The 18,270-nt window shown below is 38.8% G+C and overlaps 1 protein-coding gene across 1 annotated transcript; it reads left to right on the top strand.

Moving 5' to 3' along the window:
• Positions 1-519: 519 nt before the first annotated feature.
• LOC139444357 (actin-related protein 10-like) lies at positions 520-14,668 on the top strand. The gene is made up of 13 exons (XM_071225301.1): positions 520-658; positions 2,921-2,993; positions 4,047-4,126; positions 5,720-5,828; positions 6,245-6,352; positions 7,305-7,372; positions 8,586-8,665; positions 9,202-9,237; positions 9,434-9,513; positions 10,498-10,571; positions 11,153-11,234; positions 12,025-12,226; positions 13,969-14,668. Exons 1-13 carry the CDS (start codon positions 582-584, stop codon positions 14,109-14,111), a joined length of 1,212 nt encoding a protein of 403 aa, XP_071081402.1. The 5' UTR covers positions 520-581; the 3' UTR covers positions 14,112-14,668.
• Positions 14,669-18,270: the final 3,602 nt, after the last annotated feature.

Below are 18,270 nucleotides of genomic sequence, written 5' to 3'. Positions count from 1 at the left end.
CGAACCAAAAACAAACAGTCTGGTCTTCGGGGTATTTCTCAGTCCCTGATATCAGTGATAATATCATGACGACCATTAATGAAGGGTCAAGCGGGAATGCGTTTTTTGAAAATGATGTGTACGCTTAAATTTTGTAAAATAAATAGAAATATCTGTAGTCACAATTTGTGTTTGTTTTAGTCAATTAATTGTCATATTTGTATGATTTTTGTACGACAATATGATAAGTATGCCTACGCTCCAAAACGTGGGTTGCGCAATCCGACCCTATGTGCAGCCTAACATATTTTATGATTCGTAATTTCGTACATTATCCCGAATTTAATAACTGCATATCTAATTATGACATGTTTTATTGTAAATGTAGGACTACATGTACAGTTGTCTTAATAACCGTTTTAGTATGACTGACGTGGCGCCTTACACAAAAACTTTGCAAAGATTTGACCGATGACCATCGACAATAAGGTTTCCACAGCAGAGTTGCAGAGTTGCCTCCCTTAGTCGATAGGTGGCTCTCAGAACTTCCGGAACAGAACTGTCACCGAATTATTATGAAAAATATATGCCGTGTCTAGAAAATGCCATTATATGAAGGTCTTGCGTATGGTGGGGACAAAAACGTAGTTGTCGTTGATATTGGCAATGCCTATACTAAGTAAGTTACTTCTTATCGAAGCGTGTGTATGCAAAGTAGTGTATACTTTGACTTTCTGTTGTTGACTGAGTCCGTCGGCCTGGCTACATCAGAGTGCAGAGCCCAATAGTTAGTTGCAGACCAGCACGAACCGTCAACTGCTGCCAGTGCTTCAACGGCTTTGTAATCAGCTACAATGAATGGATGCCTATTCATAGAAGCTACATTTGGCCATGCGTATCACCGGATTGTGTGGCTCATTTTATTTATTGGCCACCATCATATAGCTGGAATATTGTTGAATGCGGTGTTAAAGGGGCACTGATCTAACGCAATTCCCCGGGACTGGTTGTTGTCTTTGTTATTGTTTTTTCCCAGTGAGTACCCGGATGTATAGCAGAAATCTAGACTAGTTCGCGACCTCTGCTGCGCCATTCGTAAGCGCATTAGTCACTTGTATGGGTAGTAAATAGGGCGTATGGTCACATTGATCAACAAAATGAAATACAGTTTTCAAGATAATAAGGAAATGTAGGTAGCATCGGTAATGGTGCCGAAGTTTTGATAAGTCACTTGCTTGGTAGTTTTGCGATTTTCGTTTACACTATTTTGACTTGCAACACAAAGTAAATATTTCACCTGAGCATTGCTATTTGAAAGTGTGTTTAACTTTTACTGTCAAAATGTGTAACATTTTCAAATTTATTAAACGCCCACATATTCAGTTATTTAACAATGTGACTGAAAAACAACTGAAACTTATTCGATGTCACGTGTCTCTGTAACAATCACATATTTTAAAAGATATATATCGTTTCGGGATATTATAACCCGTGTTCCTTTCTCAACTGATCACTTGGATTGTTTCAGGTGTTTCACATAGGTGTCAAGTCTCAAGGGTCGGCTGAGAAAGCCCACATGACAACTATTTTCATAACGTCCACGGTTCCTAAAAAATCCATTGAGTGATAGATAACAATGAGCAAACAATCAACGTACTATTATTTAACCCTTTGAACAAAGTATGTTGTTTTTACATTGACACTTCACGCCATGATATGAGTGTATTCCCTTTGTTTTAGTAAACCTAGACATGTAAACACTCCCTTTTGACATATCCACTGTGCAAGATAACAGTGATTAATCAATCAACGTATTTTCTGTTAATCCTTTGATGACTAGGAACGATCCGTTGATTTACAAAAAAAGTAAATCAACTGATCATTCACCTCTTGCTGGGCTGCCACGTGCATATTACATAACACACATTTCACCTCACTTCAAACCTGGATTTAGACTGAATAATTACCCCAGACACAATAAATGCCAAATGGGAACCTTTGTCAGGTAATCTAAGTGGTGCTACCACTAATTGTACCTGTAATAAATTCATTAACTGAGCATCAAGTGAATGACAACAAATACACAAGTGTAGGGTTATACGAGAAAACGTGGATGACAACAAGTGAGTAGTAATCGTATCATCGACGCAATCCGAAATCCGAAAAAGCTTTCACTGCATGGATACTTTTTTTATTATTAAACTATAACCATCTGGGGTATTTCCAAATGACGACATACGATGAGCTCCGCCGTTCTTTTTGTCTGTTTGTTTAGGCTGAAGAAATTAATTAACATGCGCCTTTTGTCGAAATCTTTATAGATCACGGTTAAACTAATCAGTGTTCAAAAATGCGTAAAACAAATATTGCCTCCAGCAATGTTTATTTAGCTGTCCTTGCAGACGGTAGCCCAGTCTCTGGTCACGCTCAGTTGCGTTGCGTATCATCCGGGTACTCACGGGGAAAAAAACAATAACAAAGGCAACAACCAGTCCGGGGAATTGCGTTAGATCAGTGCCCCTTTAAACAACAAACAAAACAATCTAACACCAATTGTTTGTTTTTAAAGAACAGTTCACTTGAAGTTGAACTTGAATATCACATACCTACCAAAGTTTTTCTATGTATGTCTGCAAAGATGTGACTGGCAATATCATATGACAATACAGTGCCATATTAAGCCAAATCAGTTTCTGTTTTCATCAGATTTGGTGCCCTTCACTCAATGACATTTTTTGCTATAACCTTAATCACATGATATTGATAATAACCCTAACATACAAAGGTGAACTTGAAAAAAACACTTTGATGATTAGTTGGCATGTCATTGGTATTAGATTCATGTCAAGCAACATGAGATGGTGATTATCTAGATACTGTCAATAACAAATCATGCTCCTCATTGCACTTCTTCAAGAAGTTTGACTTGTTTATCTGTCAGATGTGGCCTGGCGGGAGAGACGGGTCCAAGATGTATCATCCCCAGTGAAGTGAAGAGTTCCAGGACAGGGAAGGTATGGTGTTACATATTCAAAGGTCATCAATGATTACCAGAAGCCCTCCAGACCTAAACAAAGTGATCGTAGTGAAATATGAATTACATGTACCTTTTGTCGTCTGCTAATTGCAGGTACAACAGGCAATGTTAGCTGACAGTATCTGTCAGCATCATGCTTTCTTTGGTTTGTTATACCATGTTATACAGACTGTCTGAGACTGTCAAATTTTAAATTTTTCGTACTCTCAAAGTTCGGCTGACTTCCAGTGACTGGACTGACGGACTTGTGTATTCCTATCACCTCAAGATAATATAACACAAATCTCTCATAATAGAATTCCTTTTTCACTCACATCACCTCAGCGAGACAACTACCAAGAAACCTTTATGTTGAGAAATATGCCAAAATATAATGGTCATAGTGAAATTTATATATATACACTTACAGAATATTTTGTAAGAAAACATTAAATTGTACACATACCAGTCAACCATGTCCACATCGTAGCCAGATTATTGTGTGTGATCTGTACAACACTGCAGTGTCATTCTTCAAGACAAATCTGTAACATATGTAACCCTTTCCATGTTTGTTTTGGTATTTTAAGGAAGATTGCTGCGGATGTTTTCAAACTGATTATTAGAACTCCATTCTGTGATAAACGGTTGATTGTGCGATGAGAAGCGTTATGTGCAAATGAACAAGGAACAACAATACAATCATGTCTGTGTAAAACGCTCTGTATTAAAAGTGTACATAATTTTGGGGAGCCATGCGTTACCGCGCGTAGTAACCGAGGTAGCGCTTTATTGAAGAGCACAATAGCGAGGGATCACTGTATATTGTAGTTATTATACAGTTCTGTGTGCTTCATGAGTCTTTGGTCCTTAGTCTTATTGTAGTAAATCTGTATGGATCATGGCTTCAAGTAAAGACCTACATGATGATGAAATACAGGTTAATAGATCCCTTGTTTAATACAATTAACATTAACATGATTAATGACATGTAGGAAGTAATTGAAGTATTGACATAATCATGGTATCTGCATGCATCTTGTACTTTCAGATTACGAAACTATGGGATTACGCATCTACAAGTGATTTATATGATAACCTGAAAGATTTCCTCTATGTGCTCTATTTCAAGTGAGTTGCCTAGTAGTATATTCAGTACTTCATTGATTTGAGTCTGAAGCCCCTGTTACACTATCAAAAACTTGGATCAAAAACTTGGTCAACATGGTCACGGAAAACTTTGACCAAGTTTTCTAGGCCCAAGTTGGACTGTTTACACTGACATCTTGCCAAGGTGGATGCTACTGACGAAAAATGTTTTGCTGTTGTCATATGTATTTTGTGTGTTGCCATGTTGAGAAGGCGGCGTCGGGGTAGGCAAAGGCATATTTGGTCCCGAGAATGGCTGCTCATTGTTGAAACAAATCAATTAATTCTTCCAACATCTCGTCAGTCAAAATTAGTTGACTCATTTTGACTTGACTCTATGCACTTCCAGGTGAAAAGGGGTAAGTGTTCCTTGCAGTCTGATTGGCTAAATTAAATCAACGTCATCAAACTTTGATCAAAGTATGACGAGTAATAGGATCAGTTTCTATTCCATCAAGGGGCGGTCAGGTAGCCTAGTGGTTAAAGCGTTCGCTCGTCACGCCGAAGACTCGGGTTCGATTCCCAACATGGGTACAATGTGTGAAGCCCATTTCTGGTGTCCCCCCGCCGTGATATTGCTGGAATATTGCTAAAAGCGGCGTAAAATCAAACTCTTTCACTCACTCACTATTCCATCAAATCCCATAAAAAAATCTGTCAAAGTTTTTGACAGCATGTTACACACGGCATGTGCCCAACAAAAAGAATTATGTTTCTGGTTTCCACCCGTGTCATTTTAAACCAGTGTTAGGTTTTTTAACAAAGGGCAGGTAACTTTAATGTGCTTTCCCCAAAACAAATGTACACACTACTTGTGATTCACAATGCCTTTAGTGTGTGTTCAGGTTGGGGGTGGGGTGGAGATTATGTATAATATTAAACACGCCTCCGAGGTTTTGGTTTACATTTTCAACCAAAACCAAGGGAGCGGGTTTTATCTAACTTAAGAACCGTCTAAATGCAAGAAATAACGAATAAAATAAGAAACATCGACACACCTTATAGGGAAACAATACAGTGTATCATGGTATTAAAGGAATTCGCTGAAAGCGTGCGAGAGAAAACACACATGCAGCATGGACTAGCTGGAGTCATGGCTTGATAATTTGAACAACTTCTCATCACCTTCCTTGGTAGCTCAGTCGGAAACCAGTGGGTTACAAATTGTAACACGATATGTGAGGTTGCAGGTTCGATTTAAGTCATGTAAACAAAATTGTGACTTTTAACCAATCCTCAAAGAAATGTGTTTACATCAAGAGGCACGTTTATAAAACGTAAATTGTAAAACTTATTAGTATTACAATTGAAAAGTAAAACCTCAAAGTAGGTTTAGAAGTGACCCATTTCAAAATCTAGGTTTGGAAGAGAACCGCTTCAAAACCTGGGTTTGGAAGATGAACCGGTTACTGGGCTTACCCAAGGTTGTCAGGAACCTAATGGAATTGAGGGGAATGCGGTGATACAGTAATAGCTTTATAAAAGGCATATGTGCTATTGAGTATTATTAGCTGTAACCATACTAACATGTATAACATTGGTATAAGGCTTACTAAAATAAATGTTTCCTTCCAGGCACCTGTTGGTAAATCCTAAAGATCGCCGTGTAGTGGTGGTGGAATCCTTGTTGTGTCCATCATCTTTCCGAGATACCTTAGCCAGTGTTCTCTTCAGACAGTATGAGGTTTGTGCACTTTTGTAAAAATGTCCGTATTTATAAATAACAGTATTTTTTTCAAATATGTGATACCCGTGAAGATCCGGGTTAGAATAGGTCTTCAGCAACCCATGCTTGCTGTCAAAGGCGACTATGTTTGTCGTAAGAGGCGACTAACATGATCGGGTAGTCAGGCTCACTGACTTCTTTAATGCATGTCATCATATCCCAGTTGCTTGGATCGGTACTCATGATGTCAATCACTGGATTGTCTGGTCCAGACTCGATTCTTTACAGACCGCAGTCATATAGCTGGAATATTGCTGAGTGCGGCATTAAACAAGAAACAAACAAACAAAATGAAATATGTAAAAACAGTGTCAACATTATAAATTGTACTTGAAATCTGATATACAAATTTGTATGCTGCTGTATTTTGCCAGGCCAGCTCGGTGCTGTTTGCCCCAAGTCACATGGTGTGTCTGCTGGTGCTGGGGACGAGCACGGGGATGGTGATGGACATGGGCTACAAGGAGGCGCTGGTCATGCCTGTATCCTTCACACTGCTAAGCTCCTGTGGCACCGACTGAATTCTCTAGCATTTCCTTACTTTCATGTTCTGTGTCATTCTCTGAAAAATTTCAGAACATAATTCTTCATCTAGGTAGTATAGCAGATTTTGCAAGACATTCTTTGAACCTCAGAGTGAAAAATGTGAGAAAGAACTTTTGCAAATAATTGTGTCACACTCAACTGGAAAATAGTAATGATATCCTTTGTATGCTTGGGATTATTATTTACTTAAACCATGTACACACTTCACTGCTACTTAGTTCTTAAACCTAGTTTAATGACTCAACATGAAAATCATAGCAAAAGACTTGCGAGAACTAAAATCGTCAAACCACAACAAATGTGACTTTTAACAAGTCAAAGTATGGCATTTATGATATATGTATCCATTCTCTGTCAACTAAAGTTTGTTTCAAGGAGTCAATAGCGGCAATCTGACCATGGTTGCTGTTAATAAAGGTACATCAAAACTCATTATGGCATGTATAATGCGCTCCCCCTTCTACCCAGCTTTGTTTTTCTGAAAAAAAGTGTGCACTATACTCAAGAAAATTCGGTAATTAAAAAAGTTGCAAACTGTAAAGAATAATATAATATTATTCGTAACAATTTCCATGTTTGTTTCAAGCATTATTTCACTGCCAGTGCATACTGATGTGCATGTTTCCTTACGTCTATATTAATCTAGTAATGTACAGATAGATAGGTATATTTTCAATGGCCACATTCTAGTTTACAGTTTTTTACTGTGTCAAGATATCCCCCACTTCATTTTAGATGATTGATTTGCATTACGGTCAATCAGTTTTACTATGATGAATGCCATCAAATAATATGTCTAAGGAATAAGGATTAAAGATTTGATCACATCATCCTTTATGTTAATAATATTCAATCCATGTGTGTTAAAACAACCTTGACTGTGTGAAGGTGTATGAAGGAATTCCAGTACTAAAGGCTTGGCAGTCCATTCCTTTGGGGGGGAAGGCAATTCACAGGTGAGCAACTGAATTTGGAAATGGTAGTCTTGGAAAGGTGGAAAATTTGCAATTTAATCAGTCAGAAATTGTGTTGTTCCAGTTTCCAATGATTTATTGGAAATGAGAAAAATCTGTGATTATGTTTTCAAATTATGCCAGCATTGTTAAACTTTAATGAATCTTCGGGGGATGATGATATTGAGCATGTTTAGTATAATGTGTTAAAATACAACATTCTGATAACATACAAGGTTTGAAGGAATGTTGCTGGGGGAATGTTTCCAGTGGGTCATTTGTACTTGTGTTATTTGACAGTTTTGCTTTTGTATTTATTATTTTATACTTCATGTTCACAAAAAATATGCAGATACCGAAAAAGAATGTAATGATTTTTATGTTCTCCGTCATGAATGATCATGAATCGATTATCAGTGTATCATCGGATCAGTTGCCTATTTCAAAACCAGCGACCATTCTTGAAATGTTACCAATTTAATAAACTAATCCATGATCACACATGACATTCTCAACATGTTGTTCAGTTCATATGCTGTCTTCCATGAAGTCTTCATCTACAGAAAGCATGGTTAACACTTTCATTTAAGTAACAAACAGTAAGGGATAACATGAACAGTGAAACCCTGCCTTCAGGGGGGGAAGGACCTTTTCTGGTAGTGTCCACATTCAAAGGGAGACTACTCTCTAGCCAAGATTTGTTAAGCTGAAGGACTTTGTTTTGTTAACTTGTTGTTTAATGCCATACTCAGTAATATTCCTCCAATATGGTATTGCTTGGTAAATAATCAAGTTTCGACCCTACACTCCAGTGATTGATATTGTGAGCAAAGATCCACACTGATCCAAATTGTCACATCTGAGACCAATTCTTACACCAATCTTCACATGGGTGCATATCTGAACTAATTGTTATGTGCCAGTTGTTAGGAAGGACGATTGGTTTGGATGGGGATTGGTTGGTCACTATGATAGTCAAGAAGAATGTCATGATCCTCTGTGGTTCAACACAATGGTTCAATGGTTATGAACCAGCATGTTTGTAAGTCATCATACTGCACTTACAAAATAAAGTTTACTGTGCCAGGCTACAAAGGGGGTGCCAACCTCTATGGAAAGCTCCATTTTCTGTTTGTTGTCCTGCTTTCTCTCCAGTGTGTTCCACAATAATTTCTTTGATGATCATTACAGTATGGTTACCATGGTTACCTTTCAGTCAAATTGAGGCCCAGTTGAAGGAACATGCCACTGTGACGACATCAGAACAAACCAACAAACCCTTCAGCTCCTGCGCAGGTTGGTGTCCATCCACATTGAGAGTTCTTGTTGCATTGTTTCTCAATGCCCCTAGGGATGATTTGAGTTGAGATAATAAAGTAAATATCTGGAGCCATAATGCTAGTGCCTTGTTAGCTACTGTGTCTAATTAGATCTGCTTTATGAAGATTGTCTACTGCTGAAAACAGAACTTTACATACCCGTCAACTCTCACACATCTTGCATGAGTCTCACGCATTTATCACCTATGTCACGCTCACGCGCAAGGTTGGGACATTCTCACACATTCATATGAAATGTAGATAAAAATATAATTTTTCAGAATACATGACCATTAAAATGGTCTTAAAATCATTCAAAACCAGTTTTCGCCGGAGGGGGGTTCACTCCCCTCCGCCCCCAAACAGGGCTTAGCCCTGGACCCTGGCTTCTCACTCAATTAGACATCCAGGGGTTGACAACTTTGTGTTTACAAGTGAATTTGGAGCACATGTACTTCCTGATAACCTTCATAATGAATTTTGCTAAACATTGGGAATTTGTTTTGTTTTCAGATGATCTAAATGAAGATGTTTTGGAAAATATTAAAGGTAAGAATATATTAACATGCTTTGTACTTACTGGTTATTCTTTTGCATGATTAGCATCGTAGCCCTCAGATTTGTCAAGAACGTTCACATACTTTAACAATCTTGTTTTGTGTGTTTACCAGTTGAGTTGTAAGTTTTGGTTGTGATAATAATGGCGAACATATTCTCTATTCATTTGAAATTGTGCATTTTTCAGCACAGTGTTGTTTTGTGACAAGCCACAGTCGAGCCAAGCAGATCCAGGAAGTGCTAGTAGCAGGAGCTGATATAAACAAGGTAAGAGCTTTAAACATGGCTGGTTTGTGCTGTAGCATATCTCCTACAGGCTTACTGTTTTTTTCCTCGACATCCAGTGTATGGCACCTCCATTCTATTATGATCCATACCCGGATTCATTAGGCACAATAGCTTCATTTCACCAGCTTCATCTCTCCTACCACTCAGAGCTTAGAGCTTGCATGTGTGTTTGGCTTAGGTCTACATTAAAACTCCCTGCCTGAGCTGTGCGAGCCTTCAATGTATTTTAACATGTTGCAATGCTTTTTTGGCTGGAAAAGATGTTTTACTTAGTTCTAAGACGGGAGAGGGAAGTCCTTGAATGCTATAAGTTATGTTTGTGACGTCATGCACAAGCTGAAATGAGTCTGGTGAAATTGGTTACCATTATAATAGTACAGTGTAATTTGATTAGATGTCCACTTTTAGCATTGTATCTCAAACGAATGGATCCATGGTTTATGTCATAATAGCATGGAGATTTGAATGTCATATGAAACACTGGAGACTTGAGGATGGTTGTTTTAGACTTGACTTAAGATATGATTATTACACCCAGTGTGAAATTAAATCAATTAGAATTGTGGTTTGGTTGGTTTATTGTTTAACGCCGCACTCAGCAATAGTCCAGCTATATGACGGAGATCTGTAAATAATCGAGTCCAAACCAGACAGTCCAGAGATTGATATCATGAGCATCATTCCACGCAATTGGGGTACATGCATCAACCAAGTCGGCGAGCCTGACCACCCGATCCCGTTAGACGCCTCTTACGACAAGAATGGTCACCTTTTATGCCAAGCATGGGTCGCTGAAGACCTATTCTACCCCGAATCTTCACGGGTCAGTTAGAATTGTGTTTTGACCAATGTTGTGAAGGTCACGGAATAAGAGTGAAATATTACCATACTAGTTTACATGTGTTCATGTCAGTCATCCAGACTTTGTGGAATAAACCCTTCTTTTTTTTTTGCCTTTGTCAGTTGCCGACGCCTCCCCCAGATGTAGACTACCCTTTGGATGGGAAGAAAATATTACACATCAATGGTAAACTCAGGTATGTTGATTCATTTGCTATATCAGGTATAGGATCTGCATCATCTAGGGGGTGGAGATATGTCAGTACATTGATCACCGCTGGTATAGTATCTGCATGATTTAGAATGTGGAGATAGCATGAGATAAGTTTGCACAGTGACTGCCTCTGGTATAGGATCTGCATGATTTAGAGGGTGGAGATATCATGAGATACATTTGTACAGTGACTGCCTCTGGTATAGCATCTGCATGATCTAGGGGGTGGAGATAGCATGAGATACGTTTGTACAGTGACTGCTTCTGGTATTGGATCTCTGCATCAAGTATATGTGAGGTGAAAATTACTTATGTTGTGTTTCTGCTTGTACTAGTCCAGACTTACAGTGTTTTATAGTGCTAGCCAGATGAGATATCATGCCACAGTTTAACATATATAGTCTACTCAGACACACTTTGAAAGCCAGTCATCCTTTAATCCCCTAAATGCCAAGCACCAGACAGGGCCTTCTGATCTGCTAAAGTAAAGGACTATATACTAAAACTGCTACACTGTCTGTTATCTAAGCGGTGATTCCTTATTTTGCTCTGTTTTCTCCACAGAGAACATGTTTGTGAGATTCTGTTCCAACAAGACCGTGATGAGAGATCAGTGGCAACACTCATTCTGGATGCCCTCATTGAGGTCAGTATAGCAGTTTGTGTTTCATTGTCTCAGGGTAGAGACATCTGTTTGGCCAGCAGACTGACAAGAAGTCAAACGTTTAATATTTGAACTAATTTCCAAAGATGTTCCCCTAGTTGTCATCATGATTATGTTTATGCAGATTTGTTTAGGTTTCCTTATTTAATGTTGATGCATATTGGTAAAGAAATGAATTGAAAATAGATTAAGCTTTATCATATAATGCTCACTAAGTTGAATGCACAGTGTGTACACATGGTAGAGGTATTGTTTGGAATACAGGAACCTTATCTAGAGCCGAACTAGGAAATTGATCAATTGTATAAATTTTCAACTTTTCTTATGGCCATGAAGCAATAAGGCTTGTTCACTATGTGTTTGGGGACATGGGTGGCCCAGTTGTCTGAGGCACTGCAATTCGCTGTGCAGAGTTGTATCCCTTGGGCACGCCAGAGTCCTATGATTTGGGTACGAATCCATGTCACTCCCATTGTTTCTTGTCTTATTAGCACCATACCCATGCTTGTCTAACGTCCCATGCTTGTGGTAAACGTCTGAGACCTGCATCATCATGATCACTTCAGTCTTTCCTCCCATATCAAGCCAACCCTCTGTATTGAAACTGGAATACTGTTTAAAGCGGCTTTGAACCCAATTCACTCACTCGCTATGTGTTTACTCGGATAGGAGGTAGCCAATCAGCATATCATTATTATGAACATGTTAGTTTTACTCCAGCTATTAAATCTTTTAAATGTGAGTCAGTGATTAATTGCAACTATTTTTGCAGTGTCCAATTGACTTGCGTCGTGACCTGTCTGAGAATATTGTGATAATGGGTGGTACAGCCATGATGCCAGGCTTTCACCACAGGCTGAGGGCAGAGCTGTATGATCTCCTGAAGAAACCCAAGTACAAGGAAGCCATTGCTCTCAAAGTGTTCAAGTTCCACAAGCCTCCCTCAAAAGAGAACTACACAGCCTGGCTTGGAGGTGAGACTTGCTGTTCATAACAAGGCTGATGTGACCACATAGAAATTAGTGTTTTGTTGTGTTATTTCCAGACCTTCTTGAAATAAAATCATGATAATGAACTGCAGACAGAGACACTTGAAAATTGATTTGTGCACATGTGCAGACAGTATATAGTTTTTATCCCCCGCCCAACAAAGTAGAAACAGGCTCCGTCTGTCCATCCGTCAGTCACGTTTTGTTTCTGGAGCATAATTCAGAAACCGTTCAATATGTTTTCATCAAACTTTGCAGGTCTGTCAAGTACATGCTGAACTGGTGCCTTTTGCTATTAAGAAATTTTAGAAATTTTTATTTTTTTACGTTTCCATGGCAGCAAGATGGACTTAGGTTCTGTGAGGGTAGGGTTCGTTTCCGGAACATAACTCATAAACCGTTTAATATTTTTTCATGAAATTTTGCAGGTTTGTCAGGTACATGCTGAACTGGTGCCTTATGCTATTGATAAATTTTAGAAATTTTTATTTTTTTACGTTTCCATGGCAGCAAGATGGACTTAGGTTCCAAACTCTTCTTTTTTTTACAATTTCCATGACAAGTTCCACCCATGTTAAAAAAGGTTAGGGTTTGTTTAGATTTAATTATGTCATAAATTCTGCAACAGGGGCGGGGGATATTGCCACGTTAGTGGCAAAGTCTTGTTTTATTTGATACAGATTTTCTACCAGGATGTTCAAATCTGATTTTGTGTCCAATGGAAGAAATAAAATGCTTTATGCAAAGGTGGCTCTGATATTGGCAGTGCTATGAGACAAGAATATTGACTTTTATGGAAGGTTAAATCAATATGCACTCCTGTCAAGAAGCTAAAAGTGTAAACATCAACCAAACTTTTTAAAATTTCTATCAGTTTATGTTTTGTTCCTATATACAGTGCCTAAGACCTAAGAAGCTGACAATGAACAATAGAACAGTGACAGTGTGCAATACATGTTACAAAATCTACAGTGTTTACATTCACTATATATTCTATAGATGTTTTGTAAAGTGAACTGTCATCATTTGAATGGGAATTCTGTTAGTTGTTAATTAAATTTGACTGAAAGTGTATACTGTTTACTAGTAAACGTCAAGTTGTGTCAGAAGAAACATCAGTCTGCTAGTCAGTGACGAGTAAAATGCAGGAAGGAGTTGTGACTTTTGCCATTAGATAGATGGCAACTCTGTATCAGATTATTTTTGTCGACTAATGAAAGATAATTCATACCTTTCTAACCCTGGTGTAATATACTACTAAAAAAAAGTTCAGGACAACCTGATTTTTTTCATGTTAGTATACTTAATCATGTTAATCTGTCAAGAATGTTACCATCCATTGGTTAATCCATATCACATGACAAAACAATACATTTCAATGTAGACTCCTGAATCATGTGACTGACACTGACCTCGAATATTGACTTGTCACATGATCAGTATTGACCTGTCACTTGATGAATATTGACGTCTGCTAGAAAACAAGATGGCGTCAGGTACGACCATTTCACAGTTCCAACTAAGTTACTGTAATGAAACTTTAAAGTGAATTTCAGTATAATAAAACGAATGATTACTCTGGACGAGGTCAATATTCGAAAACAAGGACCCTCGGACCCAGACCCCTACGGGGATCTGACCACCTCATGGGTCGGTTCCTCGGTTCCTTGTTTTTGCATATTGACCTCATGAGTAATCATTTGTATAAAATTGTCCCCCTGTTGCAGGTGCTGTGATAGGAGCATTGGAGACCCTTCAGAGCAAGTCGCTGTCGCGGGAGGCTTTCCTCCAGACAGGGAAGGTGGCAGACTGGTGTAACATCGCCCAGGAGATGGAGACAGAAGACCTCTCACCTGTGAAGGCTAAATAGTTCCGCAACTCCCACACTGGTTGAGAGTGAACATGGAACAATCCTCATTAGTCGCTATGACAACTGTGATGTCATGCTTTGTGAAGTGCATGGTGCTGTCATGTTTGCAAGTTGTTGTCATGAGTAATGACATTATGTAATGTGAGCATGGGTTGACATTGTTGGTGAAATGACATGAGAAATACTTCAATCACTGCAGTTAATTATGCATCTTAAGCATCATTTTGTATTTATTTATTGAATCAAGGGCAAGTGTAGTCATCGTAGTCAGCATTTTTTTTTCATTTTTTTATTTATATTTTTTGGGCTTTATATAGAAGATAGGTGCTGGTATTAAATCTAAAAGTTATACGTAGAAGTTGAAACCATATTATTTAAATACAAAATATGAGGGTTTTTTTCTTTGTGAACATATCCTACTTTTCAGAAGGTGACATTGCAACCCTTATGCTCGAGAATGAGGCTAACACTCACCTGTTTATTTTTTTCATTCTCTTTTCAGCTTAATATTCATTTATGGATACAGTCTGTACAAAGTGCAATATACTGAGCTATTATGAAAACATTGACTTTCTTGTTTGTTGTTAACGGTTAAGAGGAGTTAACAAGGTTAACACACTCTGACCACCTTTATCAACCCTGTGGGAATCCTGGGTCAGAAAAGGTCCCCAGTGCTGGGTATCATAAGAATCATAAGGCTGTCCATAATTTATTCTGTTTTTCCCCCCCGTTATCCCTGAATTTACATTCCGTGAAATAATATAAAGTTTTCTTATCACATTTTCCTCCAACGTGGAAATTTATGTCCTGATGTCATAAAAACAATACACTACATTGCACACTCATTAAAAAATCATGTAAGCTTGACTTTATTAAAAAATTGTTTCCGAAGCAAAGCAACTCGATCTTTGTCAAAAATATATTTAAGTACTAGTATTAAGTGTTCTAAACTATAAAATATACTAAAATAAGTAACATAGCTTGTGGAAAACAGTTTTCTTTCTTTTTTTGTCTTATTCATTTCTTTTCCCCGGGTGAGGTTTGAGATGAGAAACACGTTCAAAAATTTGGATGGCCCAACAGAGGGTTATTACAGCTAAAATTTTGTGAACATTTTAAAACAGTCCCTCGCCACCTTAGTGCTCCAATGAGATTCCAGGTTAACATTTGTCCCCAGCAACCTACGTGAGTCAGGTGGTTAGGCTGGTTGATCATGTGTCTTTATACCCTGACGGCATGATCAGTGGGGTAGCCTACTAGTTAAAGTGTTCGCTTGTCACGCTGAAAGCCTGGGTTTGATTCCCCACATGGGTTCAAAGTGTGAAGCCCATTTCTCATGTTACACCATGATATTGCTGGAATATTATTAAAAGTGGACTAAAATGCACATCCACACTCAAATATGAATCACCGATGTGTCAGATTCATGCTGGATTATACCGCCTCTGTCTGGATAGCGGAAGGTCCCGGGTTCGACGTGTCATATCAAAAGACGTTAAAACATGGTACTTGTTGTTACCCTGTCTGGCGCTCAGCATTAAGGGGCTAAAACAAGGACTGGTCGCCTCAGAGTCGGTATACTGTGTCTCAGTGGGGTATTTATGTTAAACTGTGACATGGTATCACAGTGTGCTAGCACTACATTTTGGCATCAGTCAAGACCAGCAGAAGCAGCCAGGCACACATGCAGGTGTATATTTAAGTGCAATAATCTTGGACACATGGTTAAACCCCATTTCACCTCACCTCATGCTGAATTACTGGATTGCATCTGCCTATGGCTTGAATGTTGCTGAGTGCAACAAATTCATTGTAAGAACACTTTTTAAACATGTTCAGAAAATACAGCACCAGAACTCATTTCATCAAATGATGGCCGTAGGTATAACAGTTATCTCCCTTGTCAGACTAACTGTGCAAGGACTGTCTTGCCGTATTTGGGGAGTCCATGGCAGAATATGTCGGAAAGACCAGTCAGAAAAGCTTTGTGACTGGTGTAATTTTATTCCCTTTTCTTTTAGAGTAGTATAGCAATTTGGAAGGGAAGGAAATTGATGTGTGACTTCTGTTATTTTGTGCCACTGACTGAATTTGTCAAAACAGAGATCATAAACCCAGAGGGAACTACTGCATCTCTGAAATATCAGATGAAATAAAACATTAGGACAATCAAACCCTTAACCAAGACATTATTTATTTGGATTTTGAAAACGTGACCAGATAAAATACATTTCAACAAATCGGTGCAACCTTTCGAATATATCTGGTTTCACACATACTTCAAAAGTACACCAGTACTCATTTGTAGAATCCACAGAAAGATCTACTGTGGACCCCAGCATACAAACTAGTTAACCCAAATCTACCACCTTCCTGAAAATAAATCAAATTCTCACCTAGAAAATTCAGTATTTACCGGTATAATAAGGGAGTTTTAAACATCTGATAAATACAATATCAATAGCTCCATATGTCGGATTTGAAATGAAAGCTGTGAATAACCATACTTGCAGATATATGCTTGTGCACAATTGTGTACATTTACTGTTCTCTGCGTCAGCTCTTATTATTTATTGCTGTGGAGGCTGGCAAGGACATTGGCCGATTGTCATCGAAAATGTCAAAAGGATTGTTTTCATATTCAGTAAAGATGAGCAAAATGGCCTATCAATAGTTGAGAAATTCATGAAGGCGTCCTTATGTCATTGTCTCCAGCAAAACGGTGTCATGGGCTGAGATATGCTGAGGATTCTGTTTGAAATCATCATATTACTGTGATCAATTGCAATGCAATGTTCCAGCATACCCGGGGCGGTCGGGTAGCCTAGTGGTTAAAGCGTTCGCTCGTCACGCCGAAGACCCGGGTTCGATTCCCGATATGGGTACGTGTGAAGCCCATTTCTGGTGTCCCCCGCCGTGATATTGCTTGAATATTGCTAAAAGCGGCGTAAAACCATACTCACTCACTCCAGCAGACCCTACTTAGACAGTAGCTGATCTCTCCTTGTTTTATGCCATTAATGCCGAGCGTTAGGCAGAGTACAATCTTCTAGCGTCTTTTTCGGTTGTTGGATCGATCAACCGACCTTCGGTTCTCCTGGCAGACGCGTTATCCACCACACCACAGAGGCTGTGAAATGTGTTGAGCGTTAGGTCAGTTCAAGCTATTATTGTTTCAGAAATTAGTTCTTTTTACACATACCACATGAAAAATTAAGCATTGAGAGTTCACAATAAATTGATTTCTTACTTGTAAGAATCGCTTTCAGGGAATATTATATGCAATGTGGTACCTTGGCTCAGAGGGGTGTACAGGAACCCCAAAACGAACTTAGTATGACGTGTCACACGTTTAAAAGAATTACTTTCAGTGAAATATTTGTGTGACAGTGAGATTTATCTTGAGTCCGCCGGGGCGGTCGGGTAGCCTAGTGGTTAAAGCGTTCGCTCGTCACGCCGAAGACCCGGGTTCGATTCCCGACATGGGTACAATGTGTGAAGCCCATTTCTTGTGTCCCCCGCCTTGATATTTCTGGAATATTGCTAAAAGCGGCGTATTACCATACTCACTCACTCACTCACTCACTCACTCACTCACTTGAGTCCGCCATCACGCTCACAATACTTTCGGCCAACCGTAACCGCAAACAAGAAAATAGCACGGGAACTCGTTATTGGTCAGTGAATAAAAATATATACCCCCTATAAGTAGAGAACATATATAGGAGGTATATATTTTTATTTACTGACCAATAACGAGTTCCTGTGCTTCAGATCAAACACGATGTCGTCATGATATCCGAACAGGCCGGCGGCCAGCTGACTTGATTGGTCTTTAATACCTTAGGGTAAAGCATGTAAGTGCACATATTTCTGATATTTTCATAATGTGCAGACTGGTATTGCCTTTTATTTTGGACAAACATTTGTATTAAGTTCACCAAAAGGACGTTAATGTTTCATTTATAGAAACCTCCATACATCACCTCCACTACTTTATGCGTATAAAGGGGCAATCACACGGTACAACTAGTTGTATACAACTTGGTGTATGCAATTAGTTGCACAAACTGAAGTTGTATACAACTCCGCATTCACACGGCGGCGAGTTGCATACAACTCGGGTCTCGCGAGATCTCTGACAAAAAGCCTCAGCTGT

This window comes from Haliotis cracherodii, unplaced genomic scaffold (genome assembly GCF_022045235.1).
Source record: "Haliotis cracherodii isolate W230 unplaced genomic scaffold, xgHalCrac1.p SCAF_5, whole genome shotgun sequence".
In the NCBI taxonomy this organism is placed as follows: Eukaryota; Metazoa; Mollusca; class Gastropoda; order Lepetellida; family Haliotidae; genus Haliotis; species Haliotis cracherodii.
The sequence above is the reverse complement of the archived record's forward strand: the minus strand, read 5'-3'. Positions and strand labels throughout refer to the sequence as shown.